Source organism: Haemaphysalis longicornis, unplaced genomic scaffold (genome assembly GCF_048455015.1).
Source record: "Haemaphysalis longicornis isolate Haplotype H1 unplaced genomic scaffold, Haemaphysalis longicornis Haplotype H1 scaffold_7, whole genome shotgun sequence".
NCBI classification, from domain to species: Eukaryota; Metazoa; Arthropoda; class Arachnida; order Ixodida; family Ixodidae; genus Haemaphysalis; species Haemaphysalis longicornis.
In genome coordinates, this window is record NW_027526422.1 from 76,748,069 (window position 1) to 76,765,458 (window position 17,390).

Here is a 17,390-nt window from a genome sequence, read left to right on the forward strand (position 1 = left end):
CAAGTTTACGTAGTCATTACTGCATCTAGGAACCCAACACATCTGTTTAGACTTCGTTTCATCTCACATGTCTGCTCACAACGCCACCAAAACATACAAAGCACCGAAGCAAACACGACAAAAAGAACGGGAGGCTGTGTATTCCAATGCACCGGCTCATTCCACTGACGAGGGGAGCGCCGAGTGGTGGCGCCACCCGTCCAGCTGCCCGGTCCCTATAGGAAATGTGATGCGCTGCTGTCAGTCTGTCGCATTCATATTGGCGGTGAGCGCGAACACAGGCGGCGCTGCGAAGCGCGCATCTGTGACGTCAGCTTAGGGATTCCCGCATTTGTCGTCTGCTTCATTCAGTATCGCTCTCCCTGCTGTTTCTTTGCGCTCGGTCAACGTCTGATGCTTGTCCGCACCAGAATTGGCGTGTGGGTAACTTTTTATCATAATAATAGGCTTAAAATCGCATACACTAGCTCATGGTGTCAATTAAAGTATAGTTTTGGATACCGCTACGAGAGAAACATTGCCGGCGCCACCCCATTCCTTGCGAAGCCGGTCCTGTGCGGAGCGCGAAGAGTCGGAGCTAGGCGTCAGCTTCTCATGTAAGCATTCGAACAAAAGGAACAGTCAACTGTTAATAACCGACAACAGCGAAAATGGAAGGCCAAAACAAATTCTAGGCCTTCAGGGCTGTCGACTTTGGCAGAAGGCATCACGATTCCCGGTAATCAAAAGTAAGGTGAAACAGTTTTTGCCACCTTGCCGAACGCTCGAGCGCGTTTTGTCACATCACTTTACGTTGTAAACCCATGAAAGTTTGCCGACATGCACTATAGACTGCAAAAACTGTAGGTTGAGTTCCAAATAACCCAGTGTGTATATACGCGCGTGCTGATTCTATACCAGGCATCTAACCAGTATCGAGGTTTATTGAGCAAAACGAGTCACGTCTTCGTTAAATTTATAGTAACACATATATGTTTGTTAAGACCTGGAGGGATATTTCGGAACATTTTGCACAGCCATATCTTCCCGATATTCAGATATGCGTTATAGGAAAACTGCACTTAAGAGGAGGAGGAGGAGTAAGGGGAGGAGGGGAAAACTTTGTTTAATAAATTGATCTGGTTGGTGGGCCGGGTCCTCACTCCAGGACAAGAGAGTAAAAGCAATTTTCTTCAAATCATAGAACGCCATCCCGAGTAGAATAGGATTTGTTAAGGGTTGAAAAGCAATAAAGAGCTACTTGGAATTCTTCTTCGGTTTCGAGTCTTGTAATATATGCAGGTATACTATTTATTACGTTACTTAGCGAGTATATCGTGCCTTCAACACCGTAATCATGTCATCATTGTTCGAGTTGAGAGTCAGTTCGTTATGATAACGATATAATTACGACAGAAATTCGGAGCACAAAAGCCGCCTTCGAGTACTGTGGACCACGTTGTTTAGGGCGCGATCGCGGTGGCGTAGCACCAACCTTCTCATTGTATTTGCAGGTGAATAAACAAAGCACGCTGCGGATATGCACCTTCTTGCACGCAGCCGTGATGAAAGCCAATTTGTGAAGAAGGGAATGTATGCCATACAAAATGAAGGAAATATCCACACGACCTTTGTGAGGCTCCCAAACATCCCGAAATCTCCTAATAAAAAGTTGGTGACAGCGCAGAAAAATTATTGCGTTGGGCAGAAAAAAAAAAGCAAGAAACATTAATCCGATACAAGTCAACAACGAAAGAAACAGAAAAAAGCCGCTTTATTTCCTGTTGTGCGATGAGCGTGTAGAGCCTCTGCTTGGTACGTAGTATTAGACTGTTGAGTCTTCATAGGAGCATCTCAAAAATACTGCAGGGAAGCCTACGCATTTTGAATACTTATCGAGAAGCTCTGATCGCTGATCCTCGCGAATAAGCAAGAAATCACGAGTTACACACGATCTTCTGACCGATACTCTGAAGAAAGTTGTTCTCTATCTCTTCGTGTGTTGCAAACTTGTGGGAGATACAGCTTCAAATTATTCAGATGCATCAGAAGCTGGAAAAATAACTGAGTCGCTAGAAATACGCTTTTTAACGCACTACAGCAACGAAGCGGGCGATTTCTAGCCCAGGCACTGTTGCCCCTCACAAGCGGAGTGTAGCAGACGACAGCGGCGCGAATCCCTAAGCCGACGTCAGAGCCAGGGGGCGCCACTCAAACATCTCACCGCCAATAAACGCGGCTATTGGGATGCTGCGTACGGGTCTCGCCATGGAGGAAAGAAAAGGTTAGGAGAGGCCCTGACGTCACATTTGTGAAGCCGAGTCCCGCCATGACTTGAGCCCACGGAGCCCAGCACTCTATCCCATCATTCTTTGCTGTCTCCGGTTTCATTTGACTAACATGGCGTCGCCCTGCCCTCCCGCTTCGAAGCGAAAACAGCTTCGTCGCTAATTCCTCGGTGCGATATAATGTTCTAAGCTGTTGATTTCGCCTTCAATTTGCCCATTCTAACCCTCACCCAAAGTTTCAATCGAAAAACGGCCTTCGTTTTTGAGATAGAAGGACAATTTTTCAGCTCTTAAGCCTGGCAAAGTAGCGTTTGTCGTCGTCATAGCAACAGGCTCGCGGGATACGAGTTAAGGCCGCCTCCGACGGCGGAGTTTTCAAACTGGCCTAATCTAAAAACGTTTGTCGTAGCGACTGCGCTGGTTTGCAAGCGTAGCCAGGCAGCGACATACCAAGCGCCTTAAACATTTGTCCGTTTTATTTGTCCAAATTTGGCCGCCGCAGTTGTAAACAAGTGAGCAACATTGTCCATGGGCTCAAGAAAATTGACGTAACTTCCTCCACACTTTTTGCAATGCATTGAGATGCTAGGGGCCTCTCCTGAGTATTCTTTCCTCCATGGGTCTCGCCCTGTCGGCCTGTCTTTCGCCCTGCCATCACTAGCTTAGAATATTCCTGTTTCATCTCTAGTGTTCCCGGTGTAATTCGACGGTTCGAGAAAAAGCCCGGCCGACAGAAAAATAGCCCTAGGGCAGCCGCTGTGGCATTCGATTCGTCGACACTCGCCTGCGCACGTCACTTTGCTGACTGCTGCTTCGTCGCTTGTCTATTTGAGCTGCTGGGGTAGCGCAATTTTGCTCCAATAAAGTTGTTTCTTTCAACACATCTGCGTCGTTTTTGGCTACGTGACGATATTATCAAACAATTTCCTTCCAGCTAAATGGCGCCCAGACACTTATATCCTGGCTTTTGTGCGCCTGCTTTATTTACATAGCCGGCCGCTTTGAAAAAAAAAAAAGCTGGTGTTAAAAGACGCGCTGCGCGGAAACAAAACTTAAAGGAACCCCGAAAAGCTTTGTGAAGGTGGCAATCAAATGCATTCAGGTGGTAGAACACATAACGGGGGATTTGTGAGCCAAGTGTGAGCCCCATACGTTGTACGGATAATTTGTAAACAATTTTTGAAGATCGCCTTTTTCAGCCGATGAGCGCGACGCCGCAGCGAGCCGACCGCGGCTGACGCAACGGCGATCGCGGCTGACGCAACGGCGAAGGCGTGCCCTGATTCGCCCAATCGCCGGCGAGGTCGGCCGCCGGCGGCGTCACTGTTATTGGCTTCCGGCTGCTCTCCCTTCTTCCTGCGCGATCCCGAGGCAAAGGCGGCAAAGGCGGGTCCGCAGCGATTGACGCGTGCCTAGGCGCAGGAATGTAGCTAGCGCAGAACGGAAGCCGAGCGTCGCGATGTCACATGGATATTCCCAGTGTTCCCAGCTGCTTTGAAGGAAGCAGAGCGGGAGGAGGAGTCGATCGGCAAGTGGGGAGAGGTGCATTTAATTGCTTCTGGCGCAGCTAATACTGAATGTAGATCAATAATTACAACGGCGCTGCATCGCTATATTGGTGCTACGCGACAATACAGGCGTTTTGTAACTTTTACAGAATGCTTTTTTGGGTCCCTTTAAGCGTTCAAGTCATACATCGAAGCCACAGTTTTGTAGTGGCACAAAAATTAATGCAGGGCAAGAAATGAAGTTTTGTGGAGGGCTTCGCAGACCCCTGAAAAACGCTCGCGAACCGTCCGAGTTCCGCGGAACCCCGTTTCAGAACCATTTCCTTAATATATGCTTCACTTTGCGGCAGTCACTAAAAAAAAAGAAAAGAATTTAAATTATCGTCGTCCAATGCCGTCCTAAGGATAAAAGTGAAGTTTAAAGCTTCATGTGTCACTACTAACAATAAATCCATGCAGCCTACCAAAAAGCACTGTGAAGAAGCGAACTTGCGTGCATAACAGGTCTGCTTTCAAAAATTCTGATCTCTTTTGTGGTAGTGAGGGCGGAGTTTCTGAAGGAGGCTCTAAAGCTAAGGTTTGAAATCCGTGAACCTCAAAGCAAACAAGCGGGGAGCCAGAACTGCTACATTCAGGCGAAATGGTCCACTAAGACCAAAGAATTAATGCAACTTGGTGTTAGTATACGCTGCATCAATACGCTGCGCCAATATGGGATCCTGGCACTGAAAGTTTAATCAAATCTCTCGAACTCGTTCAAAACAACGCTGCGCGATTTATTACACGCAATTACGGTAGAGCATCCAGTGTAACATCCATGAAAAATACCTTGCATTTGCCTCAGCTCGCCCATCGTCGTCAGTATTTTCGTCTTTGTTTATTTCATAGAATATACTAGTCACAATCCCTACTCGTGTTCCATCTTGGTTTCTGCGCCTTCATATGTTTCTGCCCGCATTGATCACCGTCGTAAAGTTGCAATCGTGTCCTGTCGCACAAAATCTTGTTCTCAGTCTTTCATTCCTCGTACAGCATATGACTGGAACCACCTTCCCGGATCAATCGCCGCCATTGAAAACCATAAACAGTTTGAACCAGGGGTGAGACAGCTGCGCATATTGCGCAGGTTTGATACAAATTTGTTTTCCTGCGCCAGGCTGCTCCAAAAGCTTGAAAATTGGCAAAATTGCGCCAAACTGCTCCAAAACAGTCTGGGAGCCAACGATTTTAACGCTCCCATCAGTTTCAGTGGGTAAAAATGCTTACTGACCACATAATTTTCCATTACCCCCAAGATGATGCTGTTTCTAAAAATTAATTGACTGATCATTCAATAAAAAACTCGCATAAAACGGTACCCGAAATAGTTTTTTCGGAAGACACAATGTCGGGCTGCACATGCTATATTCTGTATGTTTTTAAAGCTTTCCCATCGCAAATCATTACAAAGTCTTGTATAAAAATACTAATGTTTACTGAGGCGACAAAATGACAATGACAAAACGGCAATTTTCTGAGCGCCGTATCTCCGGAACGACATTACGTACGTATACGGGGCGCCGCCATCTTGGTATGGTGAGGATCGGAAAACATGGCCAGCGGGCGAAGCAGTTGCTCGTAGTTCAGGCTAGTTAATTCTAGTTCAGGCAGACCGCTCTCCGCAGATTTCTACCGTGCTTTTGGTTATGGGGGTGGCTAGGTTTAGATTTAGTTTGATCTGTTACGGGAAGTTGCGCCACTCGAAAGGTGGAGTTCATAGAAAACAACCGGTGCCCGCGAATTCACCGTGTCTCGTGTGAGGCGCGGTTCGCGCTTGAAGTGAAATTTCTGACTCATTGCGTTGTTATAAAACGCGGAGTTATTGCTGCCTTTGACAGCGAGCTTGCAAGCGGCGGGAATGGGACGGTCGACACTTCAAAAGGGGCGGCGCAGGCTACATCGCCGCAAAATGTTCAAGCAATGTCCGATAGCGGGACGGGCTATTATTGCACGCTAGTAATAATGGTTCATCAATCTGAAGTGAAATTTAATGCCAAAAGGGATATGGATGAACATATCAACGTTACTCAAATTACGATCGATCGTGAACGTGCACCTTAGTGTTTGATATGGGAAAGCTAGTGGGGTGCGACGACTGTCACCTCGCTTTGCGTAACTTTTGCCGTGGCTCTACACTTGTGCTTATATTAAGGTGGCGGTCCCACACCCGCCATGTTGGAATTAGTTCAGAGTTTGCCACCAGACTACGCCACCCACCCGTGGCGGACGAAAATACCGGCACAGGCTTTCCGGGCGCGATGTTCCCCGTACCGGCGTCCCCTCCCCTCCGCCTGCGATTCGCGAGGGGAGACGCTCCTTTTGTCCGAACCTGAACCATGACCAACCGATTCTGTTCGCCGCCGTGCACGGGGGGAGGGGGGGGGTGGGGGGTTGCTGGATTGGCCCTGCCTTCTTTCTCGCCGCGAGTTGCTTGGCGCTCGGCCTCCGAAATCGCGCTGAAGAGCTTTTTCTCTGCACACGCGCGTAGCACAAATAAAACAGAATAATCAACTAAACGTTTCACTGTTGTTGGGGTGAAACGTTGGACGAATGAGCAATACATATGTCGCCAAGATTGCCAGCGCACATTACTAAAAGAGCAGAAAGAAAGCTCGGTGTAAAGGAATGAAGAAAGAGATATTGTGAAAATTATCGGCGTCTCTTGATATATTTCAGGCGGTTTTTCTCAATGAACCGCCGCTAAATCGTCGGCACGGGCCTTGCGTATTTCCTTCTATCCTCGTCTTTCCCGCTGTGCAATAATGTCCTCTGTGTTGATGTCATGGCAACTTTAGCCGGAATCAGAACACCTTTGGACCCTAGTATGGGTTGCAAGCTAAGTCTGGCACAAAAGTTTTTTTATCGTATTACATACATAATACTGCAAATATAATAGACTGCGCCATATGCGCAAGTATCAGATGGCCTGTCTTCTATTCTTGCCTTCCGGCACCAAACGTAATTCATCATGCACGTTCAAGATAGAGGTCAAAAGATGCCGAAAGCATTTTGTCCGGTCAAAGGAAGCGACAGGTGCGCTGTTGAATTTATCCTGGTGCTACTGTTCGAAATTTTTTTTCCGACATCACATGTCTTTGTGGCATCCCACGTGATCGCCTCGAAAATATAACCAACATCTCACTGCGGCAGTCAACATTTCGTAGAACCTTTCAGCCTACATGCTTTGCACTGCAATCACGGCTTTACACCGGATGAAACTGAGCACAGCACGCCGAGTCAGAGGAAATATTTATTTAGCTTCCAACATAAATATTGCAGCTGGTGGTATGAGAGGGGGCGGGGGGGGGGGGGGGGGGGCGAAGTGCGAAGACCATATCAGCTTCAGCATATACGTCGCTCAGCGGCTTCAGCTCGCACAGGCAAGCGCAGGAGATCGCAGGAAATTGCTTTTCAACCCACCCTTGCTTCCCGGTGGGAGTTGGCCGTGGCCGAACTCCGCTGTAAAAAAGGAAAAAAAGAATGGGTGAGATATGTGCACGCTATGAGCAAAAACAAATGATCTATAAGAAGAGCCAAGCTAACCTGCAATGGGGCAGTGATGCTAGTGCAATAGCAAAACGCGCGTTATAAAATATCACGGGAATGTTTCGTCAATACAATGGGGTGTTCTCGGGACTAATTTTGATTATAACTACGCTTGAAATAATCATGCCGGATGCGGCCAGCAAAACGAAATGGTGAAATGGCGGTCAGGACACTTAGTTCAGCTATAAAAATATTTTTTCTACGTACTAAGGAAGTTTATGCATACCTGAAGGGGAAAAAGGACATAGAAGTGAAATTGAAAAAAAAATCACTAGGTAAAGGATAAAATAAACAAACAAATTTCGAGTCTGCGTGCTTTTGCAACGGAAATTGAGTCCTAAATGTATGGTCGGTGTGAAATTACGTATGAACAGATTGCGAAATAATCGAGTTCTTTTGAAAGCAGTGCAACTGATACTTATCCTTTTTTTTTTTTTTTTGCTGAGAAGAGGAGGAGGGTGTGTTCAGGCGCCGATCACGTCCCTCAGCACCATCGTCACACGACCCATCGCCTCTTCGTTCCAGTGCACCATGTCCAGCCGCCGGTCCGACCCCATCCGCCTGTAAATGTGTCAGTGTTGATTACACTACAACCAATGTAGCCGGAGCAACTTACCGCTCGTACAGGCAATAGCGGACACGACGTCTGCCCAGCACAAAGAGGCGATGGATTTCAAGAGCAACAACTCCGTCTGCGTGAAAGTAGCGCAACGAACAGGTTATTCTCTGCCGCAAACTGTCGTAAAGAGAGACATAGTACCCATAGTCAGCCCGAGGATCCACGCGTTCACGGCATTCAGAATTCGCCAGTGGGAGCTGGACCGCGCAGCGCGGGCCACCGGCGGCAGCGTCATCACGACAACACCACATCCGCGTCCGAGTAACAGCGCCAATACGACCTCCAAATCCGCAATCAATTGGTACGCGTCGTCCATGGTTCTGGCCTGTGAAAAAAAGAAGAATGAAAATGGCAGTGTTGATGCAGAAATTCTGAGCATACCCTTAGCTCAGAGGCAGAATTGCATCTGTTGTGCATACCAGACGCAGGTCGTTGGTGCCGATCATCAGGACGACCCTGGGCTCCATGTGGCGGAGGTTTCTCAGGCAACTAATTACGCGGGACCCGGACACTTCCGTGTACGGACTATTCGGTGCCATTTATATTTTTGTGATGGGTATAAATTTGTCTCCACAAATCCTTTGATTCTGTTCTTCGCGTTTCCGTTGATTTCGTTCTCGTTCATGGCGTTTTTTGTTCTGTTCACAGTAAGTCACTATACGGCAGGTTGCTTCGTTTTTACCTCTGTTCATCACTTTGCACCTCAGCATGTCACGGGTTTTCGGTCCACACGCTTCCATGTTATAGATTTATTATGATTATTATTTTTGTGAGGCCACCTGTCTTTTCTTTTTTTACCAGTGAAATCTCTATTCACGGTGCTGTCGCTGCCCTACACCTGTGTCAGGCTGAACTTCCAAAGGCAGCTGGCTATCCCTCTTGTTCTTGTGTTCCTCTCCCTTGCTTCTGGTTCCACTTATCCTAACCTTTCAACAGGATGTTGGTGCTGGAGGAGCGAACTAACTTGCTTCCAGATGTAGAGAACAATAGCGCCGTCTGAGTAAAGAGTTCTGCCAAAACGCTAGCTTTGGTCACGCCGGGTGAAACGAATCGGCCAAGATTGAGGGTCGGACTCTTGGCGACACGCGACGATGTTTTCTTGTTTTATTTTTATTTGGCGGGGGGAAGGTAAATATACGCTGCTGTTAGGTTGTATGGGGGTTGTTTTCCACGGCGGTTTTCCACTTGCTCATTCATCAACAACACCCTCGACGTATGCACGGCGGCAATGTTGGCTTCTCTGTCGACGCCAGAACATGCTGCTCAGAATTATTATACATATAAAAAAAAGATCGAAACACGCGACACCATCAACTAAAGCCTTTCTGCGTTTGTTTGGCCTGCTTGCACTTTGTAGTTTCTCTCTTGGTCGGAAGGCAGAATACTAACCCATTAGCGGGAACACCGAACAGATTTTTTTTTTCCATTTTCAAATGCGATTATAACTACTTATAAGCTCCCGTTTCGAGTCAGTGCTCACCCTTGCTGCGTTCTTCCTAGCTTTTAGAGTATCGTCACTCTTTTCTCTCATTGTTATGTGCCGCCGGGATTTCCATTGGTTGGTCGGCACCACGTGATGTTTGTTTACATATGGGCGCAGCCATTTTGTTTTTGAGCGCCTCTCCTCTCTCTCTCTCTCGGCTGCGCGGGCGCTAGAGCGGCCGGTCGCACTCTGCCCGTCACAACCGGCGGCGCTTTCGTTCGGAGAGATGGCAACACTGCAAGCCAGAAACAAAATGGCCCCCAGACGCCTACGGGTGCGCGAAGTGGCGGTACTCTTAAGCGTAGCTTATTTAGTGACGCTAGTTCTTCCTTAGCTCGTGCGTGGTAGCTCATACCAGAAGCTGCGTACAGCAGTGTGGAGGCTACATCGTTGTGAACAGTCCGCCTAATGCACCGTGAAGGGGGCTTAGGGCCAGGTGGAACCGCCAGGCCCCTGCGGCTTTCCTTCACGGTGAGTTAGGCGCACGCAGCTTCTTGTATGAACTCTAGGCAGGACACCGCGAGTCAACACGGTAAACAGTGTTTTTTTTTACTTCAAGAAAAAAAGAATTCTCGCTGCACATAAATTGGAGAAAAGCTGAACCTGCCGAGCCTACAAGCACCCCCCACCCTCCCTTCCACAATACCGTAGCGAATTCACCTCCGCAACCCACGACACCCCCCTCCCTATCTGAGGAAGTCCCTCTGAATGGGAGCCTGGTCGCGGCTCTTTGTAGTTGTTTGCTGGTGGCGTTTTGAAAGTGTTTGAGAGGAGAAGGATGACTTTATTTCAGAAAGGAGGCCAAGCGGCCCTGTTGTGGGATCTGGGAATATGGGCAGGGGAAGATGGTTCGAATAAAGCGTTGTTATGGCACTTCGATTGTTCACTTCAGCACAATATGTCTGTGGTACCATAGCTATGAGAATAGCTATGGCATATACGAATTGTTTGGGCCGCTCGGCGTTCTTCCTTCCACTTTCTACAGGGTTGCCTTTTATTCAAAAAGAAAAAAAAACACTGTATAGGAAGACTGGTACGTCATAGCTTCACTCTCCAGGTAGAAATCAAAGCCTAAATTTAGGAAAGTATTGTTGTATTTTATGTTGATACCGTTGTTCAGAGTTTATTTTACCGAGCATATATACACTTGCGGAGAAGCTAATTTCCAATTTCCATTTTGTTTTGAATGAATCGTTTTATTGAACAAGACAACTGATAGTATCTCCCAAACAGCTTGTTGACATTGCCACATCGATGTGGGTGGGGGGGGGGGGGCTTTTCTATTTTAGATGCGAAGCATCTCTTGCTCGGGTCTATGTCCCGCGGCGTCGGCGTCCGCACTCTACTATAAAAAATACTTAGGCCATGCCCGGTTTCGAACCCACGACTCTCTGGCCGCAACTGGAGGTACGCGGCGCTCTACGGCGCTCCACGGCCGCAGAGCGCTCTACGGCGCTCTGCGGCCGTGGCGGCTCAGTGGACGGGGCCGGGCTTTCCCGTTTCACCTTGTAGTGAGTAAGATCTAATTAGTCGTGGTGCAAGGGACGCGTGTGGGACTGGACGGGCATACCCTAGCATAGGTTCAAATCGTGCACCTAACCTTAGTTTTCGTAACATTTATTTTCTTTGCGCAAACGTTTTTACCACCACCAGTGGCGTAGCCAGGGGGGGGGGGGGGCGGAGGTTTGGGGGGTTCAAACCCCCAGAAATTTTTATTGCTGGATGTTTTCTTGTCTTTCAAATGTGTTAAAATGTAATGTTGAATGTTGTCCTGTAAAAACTACCAATTATATATATATATATATATATATATATATATATATATATATATATATATATATATATATATATATATATATATATATATATATATATATATACACGCATTAGGGTTGGGGCGCAACCCCCCCCCCCCCCCCCCCCGAAATAAATTTCTGGCTACGCCACTGACCACCACCATCGGCTATTTATGGTGCCATCACCCAGTCACCAAATTTTCCAGAGATTGCATTCGATCTGACAGGAATGAGCTAATCAGTAATTATATTGCATGTGCTTGGTTGAATGAAAATTTTCCGTCCAGCAACGGGGTCATTACAGCGCCAAGATCATTGCATAATTTTGCTCTGCCAACAAAGTTAGATGCCACCTTTCCCAGCAAACTGAGGTCACACGTGAGGTCGAACTGCAACAGTACAGGCACTGACACAGCTGTTTATTGGAGACAAAACTTCCAACGCCGCTGCCTCCATACAAACTTTGCTGCGCTTGGAATGTGAATAAAAAAAAGAAAGCTGGCATACTCGGATGCAGGAGGCAGAGATTCGCCAAAGCTGCTGCGAAGGAACTTTTATTTACCCTTGAAATACTCTCGGCTATGTAATGTTACAATAATTTCATCAGAAGAAAGATGTGCTTGCCAATCAACGCGCAATGGTACACAAATTTCTTCACTTGCTTGAAATGAACAAGGTTACTGAACATGCTAACTACATGAAGGTTTTGCACGAAATAGGAACCAGTTTCGTTGACAATGGCTTTCGGCTGGTAAATGTTCCTCTCGCGGTTGCATGTTGTTTCCTGGCATACCGAACTCAGCTGCTTTTCCTGAAAACTTTGCAAAACAAAAATCAACAAGCAAGGGTAACAACAAAGGCCTTTATTTGCACTAAGCAAAAGTCATGAGCCCTACAGAGGCACACAAACTGGCAAAAGACCTTTGTATCTTACAGCAAGCTGAAAAGACAAAAATATAACATAATGGTTATCAAATACAGGGATGGGACAACAGGGTGAGAAAGCCGTGATGATGGAATCAGCCGTGATGGTTGCAGTGTTGGTGTTCATCAGAGGCACTGCTTTGTGCATATTTTCAGCACGTTTTCTGTAAAACACAATGTCTCTTTACTACATGTGCACCAGCAAAATGCATCGCAAGAAAAAACAAAATGTCAGGAAACATATAAATGTGCAAATGTACATAAAACCCCAGACGCAACCCCATAATTGGGCAGAAAACCTGTATCGCCTAGTTCCCAGATAAAGAAAGGAGGAGCTTATGGATAAGATGAACAAAAGAGCACTACAAAAAAGGCATTGTCTAGCGTTCCGTCCAGACGGAACGATAAGGAATGCTAATGTTGCGGAACGGCAGCTGTCACTAAAGTTCTGTTCAGGAGGAACGCAACTCTCCGTGAGAGCAATCTGTTGATTTTTATCCAACCGAACACACCGCTTCCTCACACCGCCAGGGTCGTTGTTAATTAGTAATCACTATTTAGTAATTATAAATGGTCGGACTACCTCTAGCTAAGTACGGAAGGAACTCCAAGCTGCTACCCCAAGCCTGCTTGGCAACATGAACAGAAAACAGTCTTTCTTGATATTTATGCAAAGGCAAAACCGCTTGTTTTTTTAAGTTTGAAAGTTAAAGTTGATTCATCAAAAGTAAATGGTTACAAAAAAATTTACAGACTAGCTTTGTGCAGCCATAGTCACTTATAATAATTACAGATTATCGGACGTAACCCTAGCGTTGGCTGCGTCGGCCTTGGCTTCAGTGAGCCGTAGCGGTTCAGCCGGTTGGGTAAAACCAAAATCGACTGCTCTAGCCAACTGAGTTGTAAGGCGGGCGTGAAGTATAGTTATTACAAAAGTTCTAAATGCGTCAAAAAAAAAAAAAAAACAGAGCTCGGCAAGATTTCAACACCCAACTACAACGTCCGTAAGCAGAGGCGTAAGTACGACTATTTCACAACGCGTAGCTTTTACGGGTACGGCAGGAGCGAGTACGGCTATTTCACGACGCCTAGATGTTCCGGCTACGGCAGCGACGACGGAGAGTTTTCAGGGCACGCCGGGGCGCGCGCCGGCGAGCGAGCCAGGTTAGTTCACGACGGGTAGGGGGGGGATTTCACGACGCCAGCGAGACGCCAACCATATATGGCTACCTTCTGCATTTTTACGGCCAGGCATTGGTGGCCGGGCCACATGCAATGGGAAGGGGCCGCGAATAAAAGTGCAAGCGGTGGCAGCAAGCGGTGGCTAGGCTCCGAATAACAAACCACCCAGAGCTTTTAGCATTGAAAGGTAAAACTAGCAGCCCCACGTTGGTCAAAATCGTGGTAAGAACTAAGCGCGCTGTTTCACATCCCCAACACATGCGAACCCTCATGCGGACCCTCATATTCCGCCAGAACACAACAAAGGCTGAACAGAAATAACACTCGCAGCGCGTTAGCGCGAGATTGCGTGCAATGAACACAAAACGAAAATCCTTACTTGCATGAGGAAGCTGCGGCCGCTCTCGCTTGCGCTCGGCGACTTTGTGATGCATTTTTACGCCTTATCAAACGTTTTGGCGTTTTACGGGTGTTACGCATCGCAGATCACAAAACGTCGCACCGCTGTACTCCACCGGACAACGGCGGTGCAGAATGCCCAGAGATACCGAGCAAATTTGCTACCACCGAAGTTCGCACAGACCGCACGGCGTGGCGACAAAAACTGAACGAGTATCGGCAGTATCGGGTATCGGCACCACGACAAAGAAGAGGCGAAAAGTCTGGGGAGCCTGAATGTACCGCCTTGAGGCTCCCTCGAATAGTGCGTTTGGCCGCGCCATCGGTAGCAGAAAGCTGAAACGTAACGAAGTAGCTTTACAGTTTCGACACTGGATGGCGCCACATAAAACTGCAACGTTGTTATGGCTGTAAAATTGTCGCTACAGGAATAAAAAAGGGTTAATTGTACATTTACTTGGTAATGTTATAAAGATATGACATCGACGTATATTCCATGTAACGCACTTTTTGGAGTTCCGTGTGTGTACGTAAATAGGCGCGTTTGAGCGCTTCGGCCGGCGTGATGAAAATCAGCCAATTTCAGTAACAGTTTATACGTGTTCTATTTATCACAGCGCAAACATTGAACGTAACTAAGTAAAGGAGGTCTTCAAGTTTGATGTGTGAAAATATTGAAACTTCGTCTTCAGCAGCAACGCAGAAAAGTTACACCAGAAAACCCATGTGTACGTGTAAACTGCCATATGTAGACCAAAATAACTTTAAAACCGCTGAACGAAATTCAGCGAAATTTCGGCAGTATACAAATACATATGCTGGCAACGCGCACACGAAAACACATTGCTCTGCATTAATCCATGTAAAAGTTTAGCGCGAGTGAAGTTGCGCTATTTTAGCTATTTTCAAACGGCCGTATAACAAAATCTATTCGCTGAAACGGAACTTCCAAACGTAACTAACTGCATAGACATCTATTCTATGCACATACCAAACTACATGTAATTACGTCGCATAGTTTTCTCAAATTCTTACACCGCCCGAAGCAAAAAAAGCAAAAATACAATTTTTCTCTCTTGCAAATTGGCTTCTCCTTCTAAAGGCAAATTAGCTGGAATAGACCGGTAAGCGAGTTCGGAATCTAGAAGACTTCTGCTTTCTAATGATACATTAGCCATGAATGTGGTGCCAACTGGGGCGCAACAGCGCCTACGCAAACATCGTCCAAAACCGGCAGCGCAGGCCGATCGAGTGGGACCGCCACCTTAAAGCCAAGTCTTGGATTACAAAAATAATAATTTAAGCATTCCCATGATAATAAAAATGCCTTACGATTGCTTAGTTTTTCAACTTGATATTTTCAACGGAACTCCATGTTATCTATACATAGGGCCTAAGAATTTAAAAATGGTTTGTAAAAGGTAGTGCATTTGGTACCTCGTGATATTCTGGTAGAAAAACTTTATTAAGAGGCTGTTTCAGTGTTATATACATTCAAAACCGATTAAAAAGTGCTCTTTCCCCCCGAGTTGCCAAAAATTGGATTTTTGGGCACCTAAGGTGACATAAAAAATATCGTTAACTGCTCCAAACCAAGGTTCTTCTGCTCCAAAATCGAGATTTTGCTGCTCCAAAAACTGCTCCCAAACTTGATTCAGCTGTCTCACCCCTGAGTTTCGCATAACGTTCGCTAACATTGTTACTTTAAGCACCACATAGAACTGTTATACACTACCTTTTTGTTGCATTGTATGATCTGTTCTTTTACCCGCCGCGGTGGCTCAGTGGCTAAGGCGTTGCGCTGCTGAGCACGAGGTCGCGGGCTCGATTCCCGGCCGCGGCGGCCGCTTTTCTGATGGAGGCGAAAAGCAAAAACGCCCGTGTGTACGAGATTTCGGCGCACGATAAAGATCCCCAGGTGGTCAAAATTAATCCGGAGCCCTCCACTACGGCGCGCCTCATCGCCTGCGTTGCGTCGGCGCGTTGAACCCCACAATCAGATCAGGTGATCTGTTCTTTTGTGTTTGTAACCCACTGCCTTCTGCAATGCCTCTGGCCTTGAGGGTAAAATAAATGAAATGATATCGACCAGGTTTCAGGTGAAATTCCCTAGGTGGAGTAAGTTTCTAGACTTCCTCTGGCCTTCCTCCAGGAGACCGACCTCACCAAATGGCTGTAGCCCAATGCTTGCCAGCCAGCCTTACGCCGTCCTTCTCTTTCTTTCTCTCCCTTTTTCTCTGTTCCTATTTGTTCTCACCTGTCCCCTTTCATTCCCCCTCTCCCCTTCCCACGGACTGGGTTGTATGCTGGTGAACTCCCAAATGAATTCAAAATATCCCCTGTCCACTCATTTTCGACTTTCTATTTCAATAAATCACTTACTTTACCTATGGTCCAGTGGCTGTGGCGTTGTGCAGGTGAGCATTAGGTCGCGGGTTCGATTCCCGACCGCAGCGGCCGCTTTTCTGATGGAGGCGAAAAGGTAAAACGCCCGTGTATTAGAGATTTCGGCGCACATTAAAGATCCCCAGGGGTCAAAATTTACCCGGAGCCCTCTACCATGGCGCGCTTTTCGCTTTTGCGTCAATAATTGTTCCGTTTTCTGAACTCTTACCATGCACGTGTGCATGCCTTGGTCTTGCACTAATTCATTGCTTCAGTTCATTCCTTAATGAAGGTTTTTATAGCGCATTTTTGAACTACGAGAGTAGCTGTGCTGCATATGCAAAAAGACGTAGTGGAGGGGGAAGAAGGTGAGGTAGAAAGGTGAGGGGAAAAGTGAGGCGGGAAAATCAGATAGTGTCATGACGCTTAATTATGGAGCTGTAGGTATGATGCGCTTGTCGCCTATCTTCACCGAAGTTCTTGCGGAGCAGAACGAGCGGGTGCTGTTGTCATAGCCAAGCACACGTGATTATGTATTCTACTTTGGATTTAACACGCGCAGCGTAGCTGTTTCGGAGTGCCGATAAACAGGTGTCCATTTTGTCAACAGTCCTGACACCTCGGGACATGACCACTGTAAGGGTATCCGTTCTTTGGTATTAATCTTCTTCGCAAAAACGGTAAAAAGCAAGGGGACCCGTCTCGTGTGAACGAATGTCTGTATAAAGGCATAAGGCCCAATTTTCCGCATGGACTTCCGTGAAGTGTTGTAGCAGGTGCTTTTATAGTAACACATCGAGGTGGTGCACCAAAGACTCGCAGCCATGGTGTAAAAATATTCTTACACCGTGCTCGCGGCGGATCATTTTTTTAGCAAAAGCTACAGTGCTAATATAGGGAAGAGCAATATCATTCCATGATGCATGCTGGTTGTAGCGGCCACAATTCTGTTTACTTTTGTGCAGGCGCAGTGGCTGCTGTGCCACTTGGTCGTCTCGGAAACAGCAAGCTCAAAGAAGACAAGCGCCAGCCCCTCGTGTCAATGCGGAGGCCATTCGATTGAACAGCTCTTCGGATGCGACGTCCTCGGCGTGTCGCCTGCGACGTCCGAGGAGACAAACAGCCTCTTTTCATTCGAATACCCAGGCCAAGCGTTCTAGAACGTCTCTGGACACTACTGAAGTACCTACCATGAGCCAGTCCCAGAGTGTTCCCAATGTGATCAAAATTTAGTATCTGACC

At 47.0% G+C, this 17,390-nt stretch overlaps 1 protein-coding gene across 3 annotated transcripts; it reads right to left on the reverse strand.

Moving 5' to 3' along the window:
• Positions 1-7,131: 7,131 nt before the first annotated feature.
• On the reverse strand, positions 7,132-14,626 carry LOC144145991 (uncharacterized). Of its 3 annotated transcripts, XM_077677885.1 has the most exons (4): positions 13,744-14,626; positions 8,121-8,304; positions 7,977-8,052; positions 7,132-7,921 (listed from the first exon to the last, which is right to left on the reverse strand). In XM_077677885.1, exons 1-4 carry the CDS (start codon positions 13,747-13,749, stop codon positions 7,825-7,827), a joined length of 363 nt encoding a protein of 120 aa, XP_077534011.1. In that variant the 5' UTR covers positions 13,750-14,626; the 3' UTR covers positions 7,132-7,824. The 3 variants fall into 3 exon arrangements, with proteins under 3 accessions (XP_077534011.1, XP_077534012.1, XP_077534010.1); XM_077677886.1 differs by lacking the exon at positions 8,121-8,304; XM_077677884.1 differs by lacking the exon at positions 13,744-14,626 and having other exon boundaries at positions 8,121-8,986.
• Positions 14,627-17,390: the final 2,764 nt, after the last annotated feature.